The sequence below is a fragment of the Saimiri boliviensis genome, chromosome 2 (assembly GCF_048565385.1).
Source record: "Saimiri boliviensis isolate mSaiBol1 chromosome 2, mSaiBol1.pri, whole genome shotgun sequence".
Lineage (NCBI taxonomy): Eukaryota > Metazoa > Chordata > Mammalia > Primates > Cebidae > Saimiri > Saimiri boliviensis.
Genome location: NC_133450.1, coordinates 236,330,890 through 236,356,839, shown reverse-complemented (window position 1 = coordinate 236,356,839; position 25,950 = coordinate 236,330,890). Strand labels below are relative to the sequence as shown.

General features: G+C 39.3%; 1 protein-coding gene across 1 annotated transcript in view; it reads right to left on the bottom strand.

The window, feature by feature from the left end:
* SHC3 (SHC adaptor protein 3) overlaps window positions 1-25,950 on the bottom strand; it is a 163,646-nt gene that overhangs the window by 89,181 nt on the left and 48,515 nt on the right. The window contains exon 2 of the mRNA XM_039475183.2: window positions 12,957-13,027. Coding sequence (XP_039331117.1) covers window positions 12,957-13,027 — 71 coding nt within the window. The remainder of the gene's footprint in view (window positions 1-12,956; window positions 13,028-25,950) is intronic.

The window sequence follows — 25,950 nt, the reverse complement described above, 5'->3', positions numbered from 1 at the left end:
AGATGGTACCATCAAGGGTCTTAAAGTACAGTTGGAAAGAGAAGATGAGTACTTTTTTCTAATTTTAACATTAGAATTGATCCAAGATGAGTGGGTTTTTTTTTTTTTTCTAATTTTAACATTTCTGAAATTGCTGTGGGCCAAGCAACAGTCATGATATAGTTATCATTTCCTGCACATATGCGTCAAAGCTTGCAGAATGGGTACGATTAATTTGAAAGAGAATTCCAAAGAAGTTGAGAGCTTTTTTAGGAGTCAGGTTTGTCGAGGTATAATAAACTGTTTTTAGATGTTCAGTTCTGAGGGGGTTTTTTGTTAATTTTTTGTAGAGATGGGGGTCTCACTATGTTGCCCAGGTTGGTCTCCAATTCCTGGCCTCAAGTGATGCTCCTGCCTCAGCCTCCCAAAGTGCTGGGAGCTACCATGCCCAGCCTCAGTTCTATAAATTTTGAAAAACATGAATAGACACATAACTATCATCAAATCAAGAGATAGAACAGTTCTTTCATCCCCAAAGGTTTCTCCATGCCCCTTTTGTAAGCAATATCCCTTTTCCCCACCACTAGATCCTAGCAACCAGTGATCTAATTTATTTCTCTATAGTTTTAGCTCTTCTAGAATGTCATATACAGGGAATCATATAGTATGAAGCTTTTTGTATCTGGCTTATTTTAATTAGCGGAGTGTTTTTGAGAGCCATCACATTGTTAGGCATATTGAGATCTTGTTTTTTATTACTCAGAATTATTTCATTTAAATCTGTTCTTAACGCTAATTCCACACTGTCTTGATGACTTTTTGAATTATTGATGACTAGTGTGAATTATCTTTGAACTGATTTTTCAAAATTATTTTGGTTATTCTAGATTTAATAATCAGCTTGTCAATTTCTATAAAAAGCCTGCTGGGACTTTTACTGAAACTATGTTAAATCTATAAATCAGTTTGGAAAGGTTTTGATATTTTAACAACACTGAGTCTTCGGTCTATGAACATAGTATATCTGTCCATTTATTTAGATCTTTAATTTTTCCTCATTAATGTTCAATCATACTTAGCATATAAATCTTCCACATATTTTGTTAAATGTAACACTAAAATATTTTATGTTTTTATGCTATTGTAAACAGTCATTTTTTGAATTTTATTTTCCAACTGACCTTTGCTAGTATATAGAAATACAATTGATATTTGTATTTTGACATTGTATCCTACAACCTTGCTAAACTCACTTGTTGGTTCTAATAGTTTTCATGTAGATTTGTCAGGATTTCTATGTAGATGTTTATGTTATTTGCAAAAAAAAAAAATGCTTTTACTTCTTATCCAATTTGAATGGCTTTTATTTTTTCTTGCCTTACTGCACTGACTTGCCTTGTTCCTGATCTTAGAGGGAAAGTATTCATTTTTCACTATTAACTATGATATTGGCTGTAGATTTGCAGTGGATGCCCTGTTATCAGATTGAGGAACTTGCCTTCTATTCCTGGTGTGCTGACAGTTTTTATGATGAATGTATGTTGAATTCTGTCAAAGCCTTTTCTGTATCTGCTGAGCTTTGTGTTGAATTTTGTCAAAGGTTTTTCTGTATCTGTTGAGATTTTCATGTACACACACACACACACACACACACACATATATATATATGTATACACATGTATATATATGAATATATATTTAGTCTGCCTATATAGGAAATTACACTGATTTTTTTAATGTTGACTCAACTTTACAATTCTTGGAAAACCCCTACAGGGCATAGTGCATTACTTTCTTTTGGACATACTGCTTGATCCAATTTGTTTATATGTTGTTCGGGTTTGTGTCTAGATCCGTAAGTTTTCTTTTCTTGTAATGTCTTTTTCTGGTGTAGGTATTGGGATAATACTGCCTCTAAAATGAATTGAAAAGTGTTCACTCCTATCTTCTGGAAAAGATTGTGGATAGTTGATGTTATTTTTTCCTAAATGTTCGGTAGCATTCATTAGTGGTCCTGACCCTGGTGTTTTCTCTCTGAAAAATATTTTACAATCATTTAATTTATTTAATAGATATAGGACTATTCAGATTATCTATTTTTCTTTAGCAAACATTGGTTGTTGTATCATTCAAATATTTGTTTATTTTATCTAAGTTGTCAAATTCATTGGCATCAAGTTTTCCCTAATGCCCTTATCATTCTCTCAGTGTCCACAGTCTGTGCAAGGATGATGGCCGGTCCTTTGTTCTTGATATTGATCATTTGAATTTCTCTCTCGTTTTCAATCTATCTAACTAGAAGTTTATCAATGGCATTAATCTTTTTGAAAACCGCCTTTGGTTTTAAATATTTCCCCATCTGTTTTCAGATTCCAATTTTATTGATTTCCAATGCTCTTCAAATGACCTCATAGACAATAAAACTTAGGGAAAAAAATGGTGGTAATGAATCTGGGACAAGAAATGATTCTGTATATTCAGACTCTGAATTTGAGGAAGACTTTAGGAATTTTTTTTTTTTTTTTTTTTTTTGATGGAGTCTTGCTCTGTCACTGGGCTGGAGTGCAGCAGCGCATCTCAGCTCACTGCAGCCTCCACCTCCCGGTTCAAGTGATTGAACCTCAGCCTCCCAAGTAGCTGAGACTACAGGCACGCATTACCATACATGGCTAATTTTTTGTATTTTAGTAGAGACAGGTTCCACCGTGTTGGTCAGGATGGTATCAATCTCCTGACCTCGTGATCTGCCTGCCTCAGCCTCCCAAACTGCTGGGATTAAAGGCGTAAGCCACCACACCCGGCCAGGAATAACTTTTTTATATTGCTTATTTTTTCTTTTAGGAGATGTATAAGTGTTATAATGATGTAAGTCTGTGCCTGCAAAAACCCCAAATAGTGTTTCCAATATATATAAACTGATTCTAAGTGATATGAAAGCATTGTGTCATATTTTAATGGACAGTGTTTCTTTTTTTAGTGGTTACACAATAATGAAGTGTTTTACAGCAGATGATACAGTAAGTCCTCATTTAATATCATGTATAGTTTCTTGGAAATTTTGGCTTTAAGCAAAACAATGTACGGCAAAGTCATTTCATTATACCATTGGAGAGAAAAAAAAAATTGGTTTTGTTATACACCATTTCACTTAAAGTTGCAGTTTCCAAAACCCCATTGATGATGTTAAGTGAGGGCTTTCTGTCTTTAAGAGTAGATGAAAAGTAGTCTGTGTCTTTAAAAGTTCAATATGACGTGCAATGAAATCAAAGTCTCTAGATGAATGTGGACACAGTGGCCTTGCAGCTCAGGACAAAGGTAAATACATCCTGTGGCTGAATATTTAGCCTGGTGGGGCATGGACTGTGGACCAGGAGAGTGGACAGCAGGCATGCAGTGTGGAGGACACACTGAATGGGCACTAGAACTGCTTGGAAAGGCGTGCTGCAGCCAGGCGAGTGGAGCTTAACACTGAATGCTGAGTCAAGAACGTTTTCATTGTGTTCAGCACAGAATGGATAAACAACGATGTTTAATAGGGAGTTATCTGTTTGAGGCGCATTAACCTATTAGGAGGAACAAAGGAAATTAAAGCAGAGAGATGGGAGAGAGAAATGACAAGGGAGTTTCTGAGGGAGAATAAGCAGGTATTCGTAATTGGACAGAGAGAAAGATGAGCTGAAACCAGCTCCAAGCTTTTGAGTTTGGGAGACCACATGGATTGTGGTTACAAGAATTCGGAGATGTGAGCCGAGCCTGACCTGAGTAATGGAGGGGAGAATGGGGGAAATTATAAGAAATACGTTTGCTCGGGATTCGGCAGCTGCTTGGCTTCCTCCAAAAAGACATGTCCAGCAGGCTAGGCTACTATAACCTAGGCCTGAACCTCAAGAGAAATTCGGAGGTAGAGGTAGAGATTTGTGACTTACGTACCTGGAAGTGTTTGAAGCAATGAGATTACCAATATGAGGAGGATAAAATAAAAATGAGAATATCAATATTTGTCCACATGTTTGAGCCCTTGCGTGTCCCAGGCAGCCTGTAAAATGCTTTTCAGATATTAGCTCAATTAATTCTCAGCCCTAGGATGGAGGTGCCATTGTGATTCCCATTTTAAAGATGGGACAACTGAAAAACAGAGGGCTTAAGTCACGTGCTGGAAAGTTGTGGAGACTAGACAAAAACCCAGATGGTCAGACTCTAAACCTACTACCAGAGGCTGCCTCTGTCAAGAGCAAAGGGATCCTTATGGAATGATGTGTCTGGGGGATAAGTGAACTCGGAGGAAGAGACAGAAAAGGAGCAGTCAGAGAGGTACATTGTGACACAAATGTGCTTCTGGCATGAGGATTATAAATATGCACCATGCCAGATGGTTCTTAAGGAGAGTGGGGGAATGAACACCACAGATTCATTTTATGGATTCTATTTAAACCATTCTCAGTCACCAAGTCATCTATGTTCTCCATTTTTAAAATTTCTGGATGAGTGGGATCAATTGAAAAAAAAATAAACAGACTCATTTTCAAAGCTGTGGTTTCATAGATGGTAGTCGCAAATGGTTCTGAAGTTAAAAATAGAACTCTAAAATACTGGTTCTCGAACTGGGTTACCTGGACCAGCAGCATCAGCAACCCCTGAAAACTTGTTGGAAGTTCACATCCTCACACTCTACCTCTGACCTACTGAGTCACAAAACTCTGTGGGGTCGGCTCAGTAATGTGTTGTAACTAATTCCGCAGGTGATGTTGATGTATTTATGCTCCAGTCCGAGAACCACTATTTTAACAAATGAAATGATTTAAGTATGTATAGCAAATCCTTGAGGGCCCCATTCCAAGTCAGAGTGCCCACAGAACACAAACCAGCCCCATGACCCCTCTGCAACCAACCTGATGGATTCTTAAAGGAATTGCTGCTGCAGGGGAGCCCACACTAAGTGAGAAGTGCTTCCCCTCTGCTGTGATCCAGAGATTTTCTGTACTGTGCTGTCGCCACCTCGAGCTGGGGAGCAGGACCACCCTGGGGGTTCCCCATTCCATCCCCACACCAAGGCCATCCTCTCCCGACCCCATCCCACCCTTCATTTGCTATCTGAGGTAGTGAGGGCCTTATCTTTTCTAAAATTATTGCTATTAAATTTTTAAAGACTTCTATGTTGTTAAGTATCCTTTTATTCTTTGGGGAAATTCAACTACGAGTTTCTGAAGCACAGAAAGGAGGGACATCGCCATGCCCGGGATGAGCACAGTCAGGTGAAGGCGGGCAGTGCAGTCTTCGCCGAGGCCATGCTGGCCCCACGGCTGACCCTTCTCTTTCCATGCACTGCCCGCTGCTTCCCAGCCAGCTGCAAGTGCCTCGCACAGACTCTACACTTACACTCATTTTCTTTGCACCCTGCTCGAGACCATCACACCACGGTGGTCAGCAAATGCATCTTGATGGTCTTGTAATTACTGGATAATTTTCATCCTCCAAATCAGGCGTCCCCAAACTACGGCCCGCGGGCCCCATGCGGCCCCCTGAGGCCATTTATCCGGCCCCCCGCCGCACTTCAGGAAGGGGCACCTCTTCCATTGGTGGTCAGTGAGAGGAGCACAGTATGTGGCGGCCCTCCAACGGTCTGAGGGACAGTGAACTGGCCCCCTGTGTAAAAAGTTTGGGGACCCCTGCTCCAAATGATGCCCCTCTGCACTGCGTACTCGTGGGGTTTGCAAGTGCTTCTGCCTTTCTGAAGGATGCAAGCCCCCTCACTAAAGCAACAGTATAATGGCTGTTCCTGACTGTAGTCTCTGGCTTCAGACTGTTCTAGCTCAAATCTTTGCCTTTTCCTAGCTATCTAGTTTTAGACAATTTGCATAAACTTTCTGATCCCGCATCCTCAACCATAAAATACACACAATCTGCCTCCCAAGGTTCCTGAAAAAAGACCGCACACACCCTCATCGCTATCTGAAATTACTGTGCTATTGGATCATTTCATCTATAAAAATGGCGTGTTCACATGGTTCCCCTTAATATCCTACTTATGAATGTTTGCATATTTCCCTCCCCCCACAACAGAAGGTAAGCACTTACTTGGTGGTTTATCTTCAATATCTAAACAGTGACTAGACATGGTACATGCTCGATAAATACTTGTTGAATGTATGAATGACATCTTAGCACAGCGTCTGGAGCAGGTTAAGTATTCAATTCTAGCATCATCCTCATCCTTGTCATTGGAATTAGCAAAACAGGAACACAGAGTGAAATACTAGACAACATCAGCTCAAGGGAAAATTAATGCCACATCACCACAAATTTTCAATAAGTTCGGTTTGTTGCATCAAACCAATCTTTCTCTTCAGTTAGAAAAAAAAAAAAAAAAACACCCTGGATTGAATTGGTTCATAATAATAGCAATACCAATCAGCAATTGATGTTATTATACACAGCATTTTATCAGGAGTGAGTAGCAAAAGGAGATTTGTGGTAACAACCCCATGCAGATTTACTGAACGTCTACTATGTGTCAGGTACAGCCCCAGCACGTTCAGGTCTCATTTCTATGTCTCTCAACAAGCCTCGAAGTGAGGGTGTTATCTCTTTTCTCTGGATGAGGACCGCAGTCTTCGTGAGGTCAATCTCATTGGTGGAATGAGTGTCTCTGCTGAGTGGTAGTGTGGGCTGGTACCCAGGAACCCTTTCTTCATCTACTAGAGTAGGAAGCTCACCCTACATCAATAGGCTCTGCTCCAAGGGATCAGGAGTCTGCTGTCCAAAGACTGAACCAGGTAGCTCTTTAAAGGCACCTGAACTGAAAATTCTAATTTAGAGAGTCAGACATAGGAGCTGAGTCCTCAGTGCTGTTGCTTGGCAGGTCCTGACACTCTGAGCTGCATGGACACTCCCATAAATGCTGCCATGCTTCCTGGAATGCCTACACCTGGTCTCTGCTGCTCCAGTGGTGGCTTCTCCAGCTTTCTCAGCCCACACAAGCATTCTGGAGGAGCAGGGAACTGTCCTTCAATAGTGAAGGGAGGCAGTCAGTAAGCAGACATCCCAGCTTCCCCCGTTCTCACACAATTCCTCAAAGGGCCCAGCGCCCACAGCGGGACCCTGCTCCGAATGGTCCCAGGGACAGGTCTCCCTTCCTACTGGCTGTGCCCACCCCCGCCACTGCTCCCTAGGTATCCTCCCAAATAGTCTCCTCACACCAAATCTCAGGGGCTGCTGGGGGAATGCAACTTAAGATACTTTCGGTCTAACCAAGAAAACAGCTCGTGGGTCCCTTCCCCGCACCACAACTGGAGCAGACATTTCTGCAGTGATGTCTGTTTAACCACACAAATGAAAATAAGCCTACTAGATCCATTATGGTTGAGGAACTGAACATGAAAACAGAACAGAATGAGACCTGGAGGAAGTAGAGCCCCAATCCCTCTGTCCCAGGGCTCTGCCGATGTTTTAATAGCAGGAAGGCTGGAGCCTGATGGGTGCAGACTGTCTCCATGGTCCTTCACTGAGCCCAACTCAGGTCCCTACTATTTGGCAAACATTAGAACTGCTGCACAGCTGGACCAGCTAAGAAACTGCCAGGAGTGACCACCTACATTCCAGTCACCCTGATGAGCTGGCTGGAGAACTCAGCCCAAGTCAAAGCAATTGCTTCAGTCCTACAGCTGCCATATTGTTGGGGGAGAAATTTACTCTGACTTAAATGCTCCCTCCCTTTTCTGGGAAGTCTCCCTGGCCTGCAGGGACCCTCTTTCATGTTTCTGGGGTAGTATCCCATGCCTGCAATGAGTACATGGCCCTTCACCCTGTGACTCTGGGCTTCTTTCCTGGGTTGTGGTCCCTGAGGACTAATAATACCTGCACTCCTGTGTCTAATGCATTTTTGCACACAGATGCCCATGAAGGAGATACGAGGATACAATATTATCCTAGCTAGTATTAAAACCAGAGGAACAGTGCAGAAGTGAAGTGGAGGCATCCAGCTTACTTTATTCCAAAGGCAGGATGCATGCACACACAGGCAATCTGGTATTTTCAAAAAGGACTCTAAACCAAGACAGCACCAACCCCTTCCTGCCAGGCCTCACCCTTCTGCAAGTACAGGCTGAGAGAGGCTTGGCCAGGAAACATGTTCAGAATAAGCACATTTAGAAAGAGCCCGTAAGGCTAAAATCCAAAAGCTAGCCATTGTGCACCACCCAAATGCACAGGGATCAGGGCTGGGGTGGAGTGGGGTGGTGGGTAATTCACACCACTGCTCTCTGTTCTAATTCTGAGATTCAACCAGCCTCAGAGAATCTATAAAAATAGATTTACTCCTTTCCCTCTCCCTGGCACATTTAACTTAAATCAACATTAAAAGTGTTTATTTTGCAGAGAAAAAGGAATTCGGAAATATTATAATCAAGTACACATACCACATAAACATTTCAGTCAATGATGAGCCGACTATATCAAGGTGGTCCCATAAGATTATAATAATGTATTTTTACTATACCTTTTCTGTGCTTAGATATGACAGATACACAAATACTTACCACTGTGTTTCGATTGCCTACAGAATTCGGCACAGTCACGTGCTGTGCAGGATTGTAGCCTAGGAGCAACGGGTTGGTTATGCCATGTAGCCTAGGTGTGTAGTAGGTTAGAGCATCTAGCCTAAGTGCTAGATGTTGGCACAATGGCAAAATTGCCTAACGACTCATCTCTCAGAACCTATCCCTGCCCAGGCATGGTGGCTGGACACGGTGGCTAGGCACAGTGGCTCATGCCTATAATCCCAGCACACTGGGAGGCCGAGGCAAATGGATTGCTTGACGCCAAGAGCTGGAGACCAGCCTGGCCAACATGGCAAAACCCTACCGCTACAAAAAAAAATACAAAAATTAGCTGGGCATGGTGGCATGCACCTGTGGTCCCAGCTACTTAGGAGGCTGAGGTGGGAGGATCACTTGAGCCTGGGAGGCAGAGGTTGCAGTGAGCTGAGATCGCATCATTGCATTCCAGGCTAGACAACAGGAGTAAAACTCTGTCTCAAAAAAAAAAAAAAAAAAGAAAAAGAAAAAAGAAAAAAAAAGAAATGCGTATATCCCTGATGCATGACTGAAGTCAAATTGTAAAGATCTAATCTATAGATAAGATTTCTTACCAGATCTAAGGAAGCCCATGAGCAAAAGTCCACTTTGTTTTCTATATCCTGTGCCAGGTATAAAAATATCTTAGCATGGTTCCTATAATGGATTTCCAAATATGGGACTCTTCAAAGTTACATCCCAGTGTTTGCAAAAATGAGAAAGTCACCCTAACACTAACAGAATGACCTTCATTAACATAGAACAGCTGCAGCCAATTCATGCTCACTTAGTAGAGTTCATGCTACCCACTCTCAAAGAAGAAATTATTACCACAAAATCTGAACAAAAATATTCAGATCCCATTGACCTGCATATGGGAATACACTTCATTCAACTGGGCAGATATAATGGAACCTTCAAAGCATTCCTCAACTACTGACATTCTCTGAGGTTCCAAGGAGGCCTGACCTTACCTGCCATTCTTCCTCAGTGTCCATTTTCCACTCCACATAGCTTCTCCTAGCCTGGACCAGGTCCTGAAGACAGGAAATTCTCTACAAACCACACAAATATCTTGTTAGTAAATGCAGCCTGTCTTAAAACAATAGGCATTGTTTCCATCCCCAAATGAACTTGTGATTAAACATCCACACAACACAGAAATGTCTGAAGAGAGAGGTAGAGGTCACAGTGGATGCATGGGTGAAGGAGGTCCTTCCCTCGGGTCATGGTGCCCAGCATGTAGTCTGGTTGGCTCCTCCATTGCAGAAAGTCCAATGAGGGTGCACACCCAGCTCATGCACACAATACATACATAGAGTTGGAATGGAATGCACATGGGTAAGGATGCTCAGAGACACGATGGAATGGAAAGATTGTGAGGTGAAAGTTTTTACCTTGGACTTTTGTTTTCTGAGAGCATTTATAGAATGTTGGAAGCTGGAAGTGACCCGAGAGTAGAGTTGTGCTAAGTCTTCCAAGTGAACTCTTAGAAGAGAAGAGAGGGTGGACAGAGTTGCAAAGCTGTGCTGTGGTCTTGTCTGGCCTGCTCTTCTTCAAGCTGAAGATGAAACCCACCATGCAGAGGGCTGGCAAGCAGACCATCCCCATGCCTGCCAGGTTGTGATTCTCACCAACATCCGCAATTCAGCCATCTCCAGTCTCCTGTTCCCTTCTTCATCTCACCAGGGTTTGTTTGCTTGTTTGTGTAGACTCAAAGCCCTACTGAATGCTTAACACTTTTAGATCAAGATCACATGATTACTCAGCTAACTTCTAAGCAAAGTCTCTCCCATGAAATATCCAACAGAAAATTATGCAATTTCATAGCATTCAGTTCACTCATGCACTGATGGCTGATCCACATGTTCCTTCATTTATACCTATGCTTTGTTGTTTATGTAGCAGGCCACACTCCGAATGAACTACAGTACACACACACTGACATCAGTGATAAATGTCTCCTCAGAATCCAGCCAATACACTGAAAAAGAACAAAAAGGAAATACCTTTCCAAAAAGAAAGATATTTTTCTTTCATATGTTTCCAACTAAGAAGATTTTATGCATATTCCTGGGTAGTTTTCAAAACACCTCAATTCTGAAGTGGAGTCCCCACATTTGTGTATACAAAGTGAAATGCTGGGAGTGAAGCTCTGCTGTAGGAGCAAAATTTTTAATTGAACAGATAAGTAGGTGTTAATTATCTCTTTATAAAATATTTTTTAATAAGAGGTGTAACTGGAATGCCTTTGGAAACCAGTTTTCCTGATGCCTGTATAATATAACTTAGTTAGAACATTAGACTTTCCTATAACCTTCCAAGAATCTCTTTAGTATATAAAGTAAACCATGGCAGTGGAGTTTAATCACAGGTTTGTTTAACACTTAGTTACCACAGAGACCTTAAAAGCTCCACTGTGTGCTACATCTACAAGACATTGCTGTATATTCTTCAACTGGATGCAAAGGGCTTCGTTCCGAAGTTGATTTGTCAAATTGTTTCCTTCGTGTGACCTCCAGCTATTAGCTAAAGTAAGAAACATGTCACGTGCTAAAAATGATGGAAGAGACAGGAAGCATCATGGAGACAAGCAAACGTAGCTCTCAAGAAGTCTAATAAAACCCAAGGCAATTCTGGCACAAACAGAATTCGACACCAAGTTTCTTAAGTACAAGAATCATTCTCTACTTGCCACATTATGCTGTGTCACCTTCCCAAAAATCTAAATGGAACGGGTTTGAAGAGAGACATCAAAACCTCCAAATCCATCAATGCCTGTTGCAACTGCTTTCTTCTACAATGTTATTACTTCTGCCCATCTGAGTTCTACCCTGGAGAGTCCCAGGAGTTGTATCTTCATCAAAGAGAAAATTGGAATTATTCACTTGTTCTTCCACCCCACCACTACCCCAAGGAGCAGAACTTGTTCGATGCCCCTCAGATGCCCCTCAATCATTTGTGTATATACCTTTCTCCAACACTGAGAGGCCTAGCAAAGCAGGATAGCCATGTTGTCCAGCATGTTACGTGTGCACAATCAGCCATAGATGCTTAAGATGACATGAAATCACCTCAGAAATCCTAGCATCTAGAAAGGGAACCCAGTAGGAATGGTTGACACTTTTCTCCCAGTTGACTGTAATTCCTTTAAAAACAACTACCACACAGGAGAACATGACCAATGTCACACATTCCTCCAGGCACTGGCACGGTGCTCTGCCCATCATGATGCCACTGCCATACCTTTTCATGAGTAAGGTGAAGAAATGACTAAGCAAACACTCAAGCTTTTTCTTTTAACCACAGTACTCTTGTATTCAAAATATCATTCCATTGTCTTTGAAATTTTCATAAACCATTTTTCTACAAATATGTGGAAGTGGATTCCTTCCTTCATGTAGATTACTGATACATTCACAATCTGTATGTTTCAAGGTACTTAGGAAAGAGGAAAAAAAATAACTATTTAACTATGAATTTCTTCAGTGAGGAAGAAGAGGTATTATGGTACTTAGAACAGAATCGAGGTGTGTATGTTTCTTAGCAGCTAATGACTACAACCAATTGCTTTCTAAAGCTCAGTCTTTACACTTGGCTTGCTGATCCAAGTATACACAATAGAATGATTTGAATAAAGTAAATATGAGGTATTTTTCTGAGGTTACTATTTAAATTAAGTGACTGCATAAGTGCCAAAGCAACCTAAGCTCCTGGCCACAGAAATGTAGCAGTTTCACAGACTCTGTCCTAGATTTCCAGTTCTCCTCTTCAAGCTGGCTTGAAACTGGCATTTTCCTAAAGATGTAAGCTCTACTAGGAACTATACTAGAGCATAACATCTTATTTTTTAAAAACCAGTGCTTAAATACTGGCCCTCAGGAAGCTTCAATTCTACTTGGTGGTGGAGAATATATATAACCTGTTGGAAGTCACAGACACCTTAAAGAATTGGTCTGCTTGCTGAATGACCTACTCCCATGGCTGTTTCTACTTCCAATTCTATGCATTTTACTCTCTGTGTATATTGTTGGAAAGCCTCTCTTGACATCTTGATTTTCTTTTTTAAAAAGAACATGGCTCAGTACATTCTTAAATACCAATCTTGTATTCGAGTTTCACACATTAAAGAAACAAACATAAATACTCAGCTGCTCCATATGTCTGCAGCTAAATTATAAAAAGAGCGTGCAAGGGCAAAGTGTCCTTCAAGGTACTTTGGTTGAGAGAGACGCAAACATGGATGAACAACCACATGTCTTGAGACAAGGATAGTCCTGACTCACTGTCACTAGCCACCAACCCTCCAAGGGTCAGTTTTTACTTCTAAAAATGTCTGAGCTGTTAACCTCTGAGATATTTCCTTCTGAGGTAAAATCCCAGAAGCCCATTTTCAAGAAGGCTTACCTGGTAATTTGTGTTCTTGTACTGAAGTCAAGAGACCTCATTGAGCGCAGAACTTCAATGCACCCCAGGTACTGCAGGGGGAAAAAAATGTAAATAGTGAGCCCTGAGAACTGAGATAAAGAGACAACTCCTAACGACACAAGGGCATTTTTGGGAGCCATACACATTTCTTAAATCACACTTTAACTTTAAATTCTATGGTGAGGCTTTGTTTTGTTTCTATAAAAGCAATAACTCACAGCCACAGAAAATATCATGAGTGGTTAGATTGGCACTACACTGGACTTTTTCTAAAACCTATTCGTATTTTCATCTTATTTGGATGTACACTTTTTAAAGCTTTTGTTGAGGTATAACGTATATACTGTGAAATGCAAGCATATTAAATGTTTAATTCAATGATTGGTTAAACATATATTTGCCATGAAACCACCACCCAGACTTCAACATTGTATTTCTAGTCTTTTACAAGGCTTCTACAGGTTTATAATTTTTAGAGAAACAATGAAAACATAATATGGCCAACATTTTCATCAACATCAAATGTCATTGTCTAATAAACATATTTTGGGTTCTATGAACTACAGATTACTCTCAAAGGTGATTTACTTTGGTTTACCAGAAGGTTCTCTTCTGCATGATCATAAAATTTTAGCAGCTCAGATTTATACATCTAAATTTATAGCTAAATTTTGATCAGTTTCACACATGAAAATGTGTATGTGTAAGTATACGGACATAACTAAAGTTATGGATAAATAACTAGATACAATTTTTATGTTCCAAAGCCTTTGGGGAGTTTGAAGATATAAATTTTTTAGATAAAGGCCTTAGATTTAGCAGGAATAGATCTCACGGTATGGTACAGAAAAATCTGCATTTGAATTATTTAGAAAATATAAATTGGAGGCTGGCTTTGTCATATCTTCTTATAAACTTTAAATTTTCCTGAGCCTGTCTCTACACCCATAAATGTCATTATTATTCTCACCATTGCACCAGCGCCAATATCACCATTGTCACCAAGATATGTGAAGACCATAACAAACTTTGCAGACTCACGGGATTACCACTCCTAACACCATCAGAGTTATATGACTACCACTACAACCATCGTCACAGAATTACTTGAATACCTCAACTACTCTGGCAGTATTAAGAGAATACCACTACCAAGACAGATATTTGAATAGCACCACCATCGTTATGTGAGTTTCATGATTAATGTCACAGAGAAATATTAATTAGGCTACCATCAACATTGCAGTTATGTGATTATGACAACCAACATCACAGGTTCTTGTGAATAATAGGACCAATGTCACAGAGGTATGTGAATACCACCAGCATCAAAGCCACAGAATTACCCAAATACCACAGCCACCATTGCAGAGTTACATGAAAACCGTGACTTATGTCACAAAGTTATATGAATATCATGACTCGAACAGAGTTAAGTGAATACCCTGAACGCCAATGTCACAGAATTATGGGAATACCACCACCACCATGCTGTCCCAGATTTATGAGAATTGTGAAAATACCACCAAAAAAGTGTGGTAGAGTTACACAAATACCACCACAATCACCGTGGAATTACATAAATATCACAACAATGCCATAGAGTTTTGTGAAAACTGTGAACAATTCAGAGTTATGTTAACACTACCACTACCATTACAGAGTTGTATAACTACATGCCCCACCATGGACATATACAGTCAGTCTACATGTGTGCATGTCCCCCATTCACAGATTCAACAAACCGTGGATTGAAAATAGTAAAATAGATAAAAGTAATGCAAATAAACAATTCAGTTCAACAACTATTTACATAGCACTTATATTAGGTATCATAGAGAATTCAAAGTATATAGGAGCATATATATAGGCTACATATAATACTATACCATATTATATAAGGAATCTGAGCATCTATTAATTGTGATATCCTAGAGGGTCCTGAAACCACTCCGTGGATGCTAGGGAATGAGTATATTTATATAAATAACATGACTAGAGTCACAGAATTATGCAAATACTCCATCCATTATCACAAAGTTAAGTAAAAACTATGACCAGTGTTGCAGAGTTATATGAATGCCACCACCATTGCTGCAGAGTGATGATTTGCAACCTCATCCAACATTACATGTTTATAAGAATACCACCAGGAGCAACACTGCAGTTATGTGAATATAAACCCCACCACTATCATACCATAAAGTTAGGTGAATACCACTACTACTGATGTCACAACATGATGTGAATACCACGTTCAACGTGACAGAGCTATGTGAATAGGCAACCAATGATATAGTTATGGGAATACCACCAACACTACCATCACAGGGTTATGTGAATAACATGACCAAGTTGCAGGGTTATTTGAATACCACAACCACCATCACAGTTATATGAATATCGTGACCACCAGAGTAGAGTACCACCTGCATCAACTTCATGGAATTTGTCAATGACATGACCAGCATCTCAGAGTTAGATGAGTACTGCCTCCTCTGTCATTGCAGAGTCATGTCAATGCCACCATTAATAACTTACAGATTTATTAGAATAACACAGCCAATTTTGCTGTTATCCACATATGATCATGACCACTATCAAAGAATATTGTGAATAGTACCATGACTAACACCACGGAGCTACATAAATACCAACAACAATGATGCAAAATTACATGAATCCCATCACTGGCAAGAGAGTTATGTGAACACCGCATTCACTGTCAGAGACATTATGAATACCCCAGCAGCCAATGCTGCAAAATTGTGTGACTATCATGGCAAATGTCATGGATTCATGTGAATACCACTGCCACCAATAGAGAAGCATATAAATACCACCATCAGCAATGTCACAGTGCCATTTGAATACCACCAGCAGCCCCAATGCACAATTATGTTAACACCATGATGAATCAGTTCTGTGAATACCATGGCAGTCATCTCAGAGTTGCAGGCACATCATGATGAACTGCACAGAGCATGTCAATCCTACTACCACCAACCTTACAGAGTCACACAAATACCAGGACCACTTTCAAAAGATTGTGTGAACACCATGAGTAATGTCATTGATTTATATGATGACCAGCAACAACACTGCAGTGTCACATGAACAATGACAATGTCACAGATTTACCTGTATACAGCCACCACTCTTGCACTTTGAGTAACACAACCACCACCATCATCACAGAATTATGTAAATGCAATGATCAATATCACAGTTATGTGAATAGCACCACAAACATTGTAGAAACATGTAAATACCACCAGCACCAATGTCACAGTGTTAGGCAAGTACCAAAATCAATGTCACAGTTGTGTGATTATCAGCAGCAGAACCATAGCACAGTTATATGTGTACCACCATCAATGTTTTGATGTGTACCACATCAAAATCATGTGATACTGTGATGAAGGTTGCAGTATGGGACTTTTTGATGAATTTCACAGTTATGTGAACCCCACTACCAATTTCAATACTGCAATCATGTGAATACCACAACCACAAGTGGAGAATTACATAAACATCACCAACAACATCACCATGTTATGAGACTAACATTACTACAGTGCTGTACAATTATGTCGACACCATAACAAATGTTCCAGAGTTATGTAAACACCATGATAAACTTTGCAATCTGTGACCACCATCGTGGTGTTATATGAATACAATCAACATCACAGAGTGATGTGGCTACAACACCACACTATCACAGAGTTATGTGAATACAACCACCACCACTACCACGGAGTTTATGGATACTGTGGCTAATGTCACAGATTTGTGTGGCTACCACAATCAAAGCTGCAGAAATATATTAATATCATCAACACCAACACTACAGCATGACGTGAAACCACAACTGGCATCACAGTTATGCAAACATCATAAACAATGATGCAAAACTATGTCAATACCAACACTCAGAGTTATATGAATACCGTGACCTCCCATGTCACAGTTATGTGAATACCATGAACAGTATCACTGAGTTACGTAAATACCGCCACCAACATCACAGAATTATGTGAATGACTCCATCAACATCATGAGGTGAAATGAATACCATGAACAACATGGCAGAATGATGTGGCTGCCATGACAATACTGCAGTTACGTAAGTACCACCGACACCATGACAGAGTGCTGTTTGTACCACATCCAATGGCACAGAATCATGGGAATGCCACTGTCACCACTATCATGTGAATGACAACCAGCATCGCAGAGTTATGTAAATATGACCATAATCAGCACCACAGATTTTTGGGACGATGCCCTGCTCCTCTGTCATAGGGTCAAGATCACAACGGAGGTTGTAGATTTCTGTAAATATCACAATGTACATCGAAGAGTGATGTGGTTACCACCACTAACATATAGTCACAGAATTATGTAAATAATGCCACCACTTCTTTTACAGAGTTATGTGTAGCCTGGACCTAATGTTTTGGAGGTACATGATTAGCACCAACATCACCTTTGCAGTGCATGTGAATACCAGCACCAATGCTACAGACCTGAACTGCCCTTTCAAGGATGTGCAGCAATTTCTCCTCTCAGCACCCATGCATAACCAAGCATAGTGGTCTCTATCCTTCCCAACACTGCACAGTGTCATTTTTTTTCGATCTTTGCCAAAGATGAGCAAAAGTACTTATTCTGTCATTTCCCTCAAATCTGAGAAGGTAATTTGTCTCACATGTTTATTGAGCACTTGTCTTTCTTTTTCTGTTACTTGACTGTTCATATCTTTCTGCCCAGTTTTCAGTTCAGTTATTTAGCTTTCCTTATAGATTAATGGATATTAACTTCTTATTCAATCATTTTTCTTTTGGAGGCATTACGTTTTATCTAACAAACATTATTGCTTTCAGTCGCTACAGGTATTTGGGGAAAAAAGAAAATTATTACGGTAGTAATTAGTATAATCATATATGTTGGTCATTTTCTGAATGGCCTCTGAGAGTGCTGTTTTGCTTAAGAAGGTCTTCCTGACCTTAAGTTCTTACTAATATTCTTCTGACTTTTACTTTGATAATATTTATTATTTTTGCATTCATTTATTTGTTTGATTTAATGTTTTTCATTTAGCTTTTCAATTCATTTAGAATGTGTTTTTCTACATAGGATATGAGAAGAGCTATGATATTTTGCCTCCAGATGGACTGTCACTTATGTTTATGCCACTTATTTAATAAGCCATTCATTTCTTCCTGAACCGAGGTGCCAACTTGCCAGTATATTAAATTCCTATTTCTGTGTGGACTTTTACCTGAATTCGATTCTGTTCATTTGTCAACTGCTGTCTCTTGTACATATTTTTCTTAAGAGATTTAAAATCATTTTGTGAAGTTTCCTTACCCCTCAAAAACAATTTACTCTGATTGAAATTTCCTATTACAGTCTATACTTTTCTTCTTCAATGTAATCCAAGGGGCTTTTTTTTTTTTTTTTTTTCAAGATTTAGTCACTACTGGGAGTGAAAGTTTCATTTTTTTTCATTCCATCTCCATTTTTTTTTTTTTTTTTTTTTTTTGCTAACAGAGACAAAAATCTATTGACTTAGGGTAAAAAGAGAAAACTCAAGCAATGGGCTCCAGAGATGTACAAAACTGGATTATGAAAGCTGAACAATGGAGCCCAGGAAATCTCCTGGTGCCAAAAAGACTGAAACACAAATGGAAAATGAAAGTGTTAGAGTTTACATCCATCTGCCTCGTAGGAACTCCAGAAAAAGACAATTTTAAAAAGAAGAAAAGAAATATTCAAATATCAGCAAAACAAAATGTTTATTTTTAGAGAGAGACAGGTTGATTGCATTTTCCTGGCTCCCAAAAGAAATGTGAAGAAAGATGCACTCATGGACCCACAGTAGCCTAATTTCAGGACACACAGACCAAGAGAGAAACATTCTAAAAGTTTTCCAGGAGTAGAAAAAAAAAAAGACAGGTTACTTAAAAACGAAGGTGGCATAGAATAATTTTAATGTTCTCTTTCAGCACCAAATACATGAAGACAAATAACATCATCAAAAGTCTAAAGAATAGAAATATTGAGCCAAGAATCTTACATGCACCCAAACTAGCATTCCAGTAGGAGAGCAAAGCGAGGATTCTGAAAGTTAACCACCTACAGACACTCTGAAGGAATTATTCCAGAAAAACAATGAATACAAAGAAGAGGAGGATGTGGGCTGTAAGAAACAACGACGATAAAAAAAATCAGCAAAAGTTACAGATACGCCTTATGCCTTAATAACTATTGATGCATAACTTTAAATATGTATTTTTTACAATGATCAGGAACTAATATCTCAGGAGATCTAAATATAAAAGGTATGAAACCGATGTCAAGTAGAGGCGGGAGAAGAAAAGGAAAAGCATGCCAAGGGCTGTTCAGTTTTGTGTAAGTAGATCCAGAACTGCTTAGTTCCAGGTAGCAGTAAAAAAATATGTTTACATATGTATATACAAAATTATATACTGCTGTAAAAATAGAATGGAATAAGAGACTTTCAAACTACTACAGAACAAAAGGAAGAAACAAAAATAGTCTAACCAGTAAAAAGAAGGGATACAAATAGAATACACACAGATGAAAGGCAAAAATAAAATGTAAACATCAGTAATAGTTCCCAATACCTCAGTAATCACAATAACCATAAATGCATCAAACCTGCCAATTAAAAGTCAAAGCCCTTCACACTGATTAAAAATATATCTGTGTTAAATAAAGTGATGAAGAAAAGACAAAGAAAATACTAAATACATAAAACATATTCTGTATCAGACAAATGCTAGCAAAAGAAAACAGGGCTTAATATGGGCAAATATCTTGTTTACAATAGCAAGAAAGAAAAAGCATAAAATGAATTTAATGAGAAATGTACACAATCAAATTGAAGAAAACTTTAATGAAAGATGGATGAATAAAAGAAAACCCACTTATGTGGAAAGACATGCCATGCTTTCTGGATTGGAAAATTCAATAGAAAAATATGCCAATTCTTCCTCAAATTAATCTACAATTTGACTGTGATGACAATTAAGTCCCAACAGCACTTTTCCCCCAGAACCTGGGAAAATAATTCCAAAGTATATTTAATAAAAGAAGATCCTTAAGAACACCAAAAAAATTCTGAAGGAGATAAAAAGGAACTTGTGAAAATAATGTGGGAGCAGGCAAGTCATACGAAGAATTAGAAGACAGTCCAGGAGAAGGAGCACCCGTGTCCATGGGAACCACTGAAGAAAAGATGAGCTATAAAGTGATGCTGTGAGTAGCTAGTACATTAAGGAGAGAATCCACAGAGCAGCCCAGCCTAGTGCCATTATGCAAGGGTGTGTAAGGCGTGTGTTACTGTGGTGTAGAATGGAATATTCTCCCCAGCATGTCCAGCATACCCCATACACAAAAATGAAGGTGAAAATGGTTAGAGAGCCAAACCTAAGAAACAAGATACAAAAGCATTAATAAGAAACTAGAGAATAACATTTTTATAACAAGACCTAAAACTCAAAGGCCATAAGTAAACTCATGAAAATCAATAGTTTTTGTAGAACAAAACAAATGGCATAGGTAGCACAAAAAGGCAAGTGAAAGATCGAGAAAAATGTCATAAATTAAACAAAAGCTTCAATATCCAGGGTACTCAAAGAGTTTCTGTGAGTCATTAAGTCAGTCCATCAACTCCATAGGAAAAAATAAGCAAAGGGTACAAACAGGAAATTCACAGAAGAAAGGCAATTGGCCAATATATATCTGTAAAGACTAGTAATCTGGGAAATTCAAATTAACACTGAAAAAGCTGTAAGTTTTCACCCAGCAGAATGGTCAAATTTGGTGAGAACACAAAAGAATGGGCCTTCTCACATATTCTTCCAGCAAATGAAATTTGGTGAAGTCTTCTTGGAAGACTATTTGGAAGTATCTATGGATATACAAAATACATATGCCTTTTGATCCACTAACTTTATTTGTAGAACTCTATACATGTGTAAGTGTGTAAAACTGTGTAAAGATATTTATCACTTTCTTTCCTATCTAGAGTGAAATTTTAGAGTCTGGGCCATAATTCTGAGAGACACAATCTGGAATGCCACAATCCCAAATGTGGAAATCCCAGAAAGATCAAAATCCAAGAGATATAATTCTGGAAAAAAAATTATTTAAAATAGAATAAAAATGCAATTATTTTAAAATAAATATTATTTAAAATAAAAATTTTAAATTTAAAAGAAATTTATTTACATTTTCAAAGGGGATTTATTAGAGAAACATATAAAAACACAACTAAACACTTCATAAGCCACTTTACACAATAAACTAGGCAATAATAACATATTTTTGCAACATATACTTTGGTATGCTAATGACAGTCACATGGGTATAAGTTACAGGCCTACAAACCATATTCATAACCTTAAAGCTTATATAAATGCTATCAACTGAACTATTGTGATGGACAACCTAAGTCTTTGAATGAAATCAAACTGTGATGGGTCACTACCACATATGCAGTCACCCAAAGAAATAAGACCAAGAAATTGTGTCTTTCACCAGTGCAAATGTACGAAAAGAAAGAAGTTTCCATTTTTATTATTTTTATTTTTTTATTTTTTATTTTTTGAGATGGAGTTTTACTGTTCTTGCCCTGTTTGGAGTACAATGGCATGAACTTGGCTCACCACCATCCCTGCCTCCCAGGTTCAAGCAATTCTCCTGCCTCAGCCTCCCAGGTAGCTGGGATTACAGGCATGCACCATCACGCCCCAGCTAATTTTGTGTTTTTAGTAGAGACGGGGTTTCTCCATGTTGGTCAGGTTGGTCTCCAACTCCCGACCTCAGGTGATCCACCCACCTTGGCCTCCCAAAGTGTTGGGATTACAGGCATGAGCCACCTCGCCCCGCTGAAGTTTCAATGTTTTTAAGTATACACACAATGCTTACACACAGAGTCAATGTTGTGATAATATACTTGTGTGGTGTCAAATCTGCATGAAAACGCATAAAACAAATTAGAACTCTCTAAAAGTCTTGACACAATTTATACTTCCAGTATTGGAAATGATGCAAAGATGAAATGCCTACATGGTAAACTATAAACAAATAATACTAACAATTTAAAGTAGCGGGGGAAAAGATTTTAAAGACTTTAGAAACCTAAAAAATTCGACGTGAAGAAGTATATTATAAAGACAAATTACAGCAATTGCATAGAGGTGGTCCACAACAGCTGGCCAACTTTCACAATCATTAACTATATTTTGAAGTCTTGCATCATGATAAACTACTGCTTTTTTCTTTTAGGTCATGTCTTTCCTTGGAGAATACATTCACATTCATTTTCTACATGGCAATGCAATTGAAATTCTTCCATAATTCAATATACCCCAACACAAGCATTCCCTATTAAAATTTTCCATCTGATGTGCCATGCTTCTGTGTTGTTTTGGACACTTGGAAATCCATTTCATATGCAATCATATACAGACCACAAATTTGGTGAAAATAATACCAGTGATAGAACAGCAACACTATTGCACAAATGTCCTCTTATCCTGTCATGAACATAATTATTTCTGAAGCAGTCAGTAACTTTGCTACCTTCTTCAGGCAAATGAAGCTTTAATTCACTAAAAGTCCTGGAATGTCACTAGCTGGCAGGAATGCCAATGCAGACAAACGATGCATTTTTAAAGTTTTAATCACTGCCATATTACGTGGCCAATCTACTCATCTGAATTGTCTGCCAAATGCATTGGGCTGAATGGAAAAAAACAACCTTTAATGGCAATACGTTGAAATGTACTTTTAGAAGGCTTGACAATACCTAATTCCAAATCTGCCATTATGGCTTAGGGATTCAATTAAATGTTAGGAATTTTAGACCAAAGGCAGCCATTTTTAAAACAATGCACACTTAGATTCTCCAAAAGATACCAGCACTCCCTCCACATTCTATTAGTTAAAGCAAGTCACGGGGTCAACCAGGTTCGTTGGGAGAGGATGACCTAAGGGTATGAACCTGAGAAGACTTGGCTCAGTGTGTCAACCTTTGGAGACATGCAGGCACAGAGAGGAGAGTTGTATGGAGCAGGTGCTACCAGGGTGGGGGAGTAGCAGTTGTGGGAAGGAGGCCTTTTACCTCTAAATACTTCTGTTACCAACCGATGGACTTGCTTCCTGATAAGCATAGAAATCAATACTATGGCGCCAGCTTTTGTGAAAAGAAAGGCTTTATGGTAAGTCAATTGGCAAGGAGACAGGAAGCAAGGCTCAAATCTGACTCCCTAGACTAGGATTGGGTCAAGCTTTCATGGCATTTCTAACTAGTCCCAGGTGATGCCAATGCAGCTGATCTGCTAGGTGGGTGGTGTTACCAATTAGGGGTTTAAAGCTTTTTCCCATTGCGCATGCCAGGGCTATAAGAGGCAATTTTGGCTCTGCACCATCTGTAACAACTTAAGCAATGGTTAATCGGCTTCAGCTGGTCCTGTGGTTATACTTCTGTTTAAACATGTAACAAGAATGTGTTTACTAATTACTTGCACAACTTCAAAATAATAAAAAAACTAAAAATATTTTCCACCAAAAAAGAAGATCATGCTTAATAAAATTAGACCTCCATAGTGTGAACAGAACTGCTCACAAGGTAACCAACAGATGTCTGTGACTCCAATTAGAATCTATCTAAAACCTCCCTCCTCAATGATCCTCTCGAGGGTCATCTCATTCTGATGAGGGATGAAAGAGGGAAGTGGAGGCAGTGAGACCAGACCGACCTCCAACAAGTCTCAGCTGGGCTTGTCCATCTTCATCATTGAAATCCATCCTCCTGAATTCAGGAATTGGTCAGGGATGGGTGTGTGATCCCAGCCAAGCCAGAGATCTGGAGGTGTTGCTGGAACTGCCTGGAGCACCTATTGCTTTTTGTTTTTGACAAAGTCAAACCTAGCTTTGGAGAGCTACACATCATTCTATCCTCCTGTTTCATGGCCACCAAACTTTCCTGGTCAGAGGTAAGAAGAATTCATGGATAACTAACCCTGGTGACTTCTACCTTTGGTGACTAATAGAGGCATCTTCTAAAGTCCGTTTGGAATTATGGTGTCTCAGGCCTGTTGTTTCCAAGTAGTGCTCATAAATGGGAATATCATCCATGCTAGACCTGATGGCAAATCTATTATAATGTGAAAATTTTATTGTAGTATGCTGACTAATTTGCCTTTTAGGCATCTAGTACTGGGCAAAAAGGAATTTCTTAAATGACTTTAAAATACTTAAGCAATCATTCAGTCATTCAATTGTAGCTAATGATAATAGAAGCAATTGTTTCCTAATTACATATAAAAACTCCCACATTGGCAACAAACATGAGGAAAAGCTCATCATCACTGATCATTAGAGAAATGCAAGTCAAAACCACAATGAGATGCCATTTCACACCAGTTAGAATGGCAATCATTAAAAAGTCAGGAAACAACAGATACTGGAGAGAATGTGAAGAAATAGGAATGCTTTTACACTGTTGGTGGGAGTGTAAATTAGTTCAACAATTGTGGAAGATAGTGTAGCAATACCTCAAGGATCTAGAACAAGAAATACCATTTGACCCAGCAATCCCATTACTGGGTATGTACCCAAAAGATTATAAATCATTCTACTATAAAGACACATACATACGTGTGTTTATTGCAGCACTATTTACAATAGCAAAGACTTGGAACCAACCCAAATGCCCATCAATGATAAACTGGACAAGGAAAATGCGACATATATACACCATGAAATACTATGCAGCCATAAAAAAAATGAGTTCATCTCCTTTGCAGGGACATGGATAAGGCTGGAAACCATCGTCCTCAGCAGACTAACACAGGAACAGAAAACCAAACACCACGTGTTCTCACTCATAAGTGGGATTTGAACAATGAGAACACATGGAAACAGGGAGAAGAATATCACAACCTGGGCCTGTTGGGGAGTGGGGGAAAGGGGAGGAAGAGCATTAAGACAAATCCCTAATGCATGCGGAGCTTAAAACCTAGATGACGGGTAGATGGGTGCAGCAAACCACCATGGCACCGGTATACCTATGTAACAAACCTGCACATTCAGTGTATGCATTCCAGAACTTAAAGTAAAATAAGTAAGTAAGAAATCTGGAAAAAAAAAAATCTCCTGCATCACTCTATTAATAAATGTGTATCTGCACCTGTTAGGATGTTCTGGTAGGGAGAAACTAAATCTTGCATTGCATTCAAAGACCTTAGAATTTACTAGTCACACCCGAGAAAGTCATCATGTGAGCAGCAGAAGAAATCTGCAGCAGCCAGAATTAGAGATAAACTGCTGGAACTCAAGGAAGGGGACCATGAAACAACATACATGGGAGCTGTGGGTCTGCAGCAGTGGGTCTAAGTATGGTCCTCAGGCCGGCAGCATCAACATCAACCAGGAGCTTGTTACCAACACAAATCCCAAACCTCCCGCAAACTTCCCAGGAAATTCTGATGTCCAGTTAAGTGTGAGATTTGCCTGTGTGAGTCACCTAAATTTCCAAGCTTGCTTTGTCTTATCAATGTTTTGTTCAGGCCAGATAAATCCAAATCTTTGTTCTCTAATTGTTTCATGTTAGTTTTTTTTTTTCAATTAAGTCTCCTTGAGCCTCCATTTTCTTAAATGAAAACTGATGATGGTGTCTACTTCCTGGGTTTATTGTAAGTATAAGTATCTCACACAGCTCCTGGCACACCATATTGTCAGAGGCGTTTGAACCAGAGCAACTCCATCTTGAATAGGAGCTGGGTAAAATGACTCTGAGACCTAAGGGGCTACATTCCCAGAAGGTTAAGATAGTCTTAGTCACAGGATGAGATAGGAAGTCAGCATGAGACACAGGTCATAAAGACCTTGCTGATAAAAACAGGTTACAGTACAGAAGACCCACCAAAAC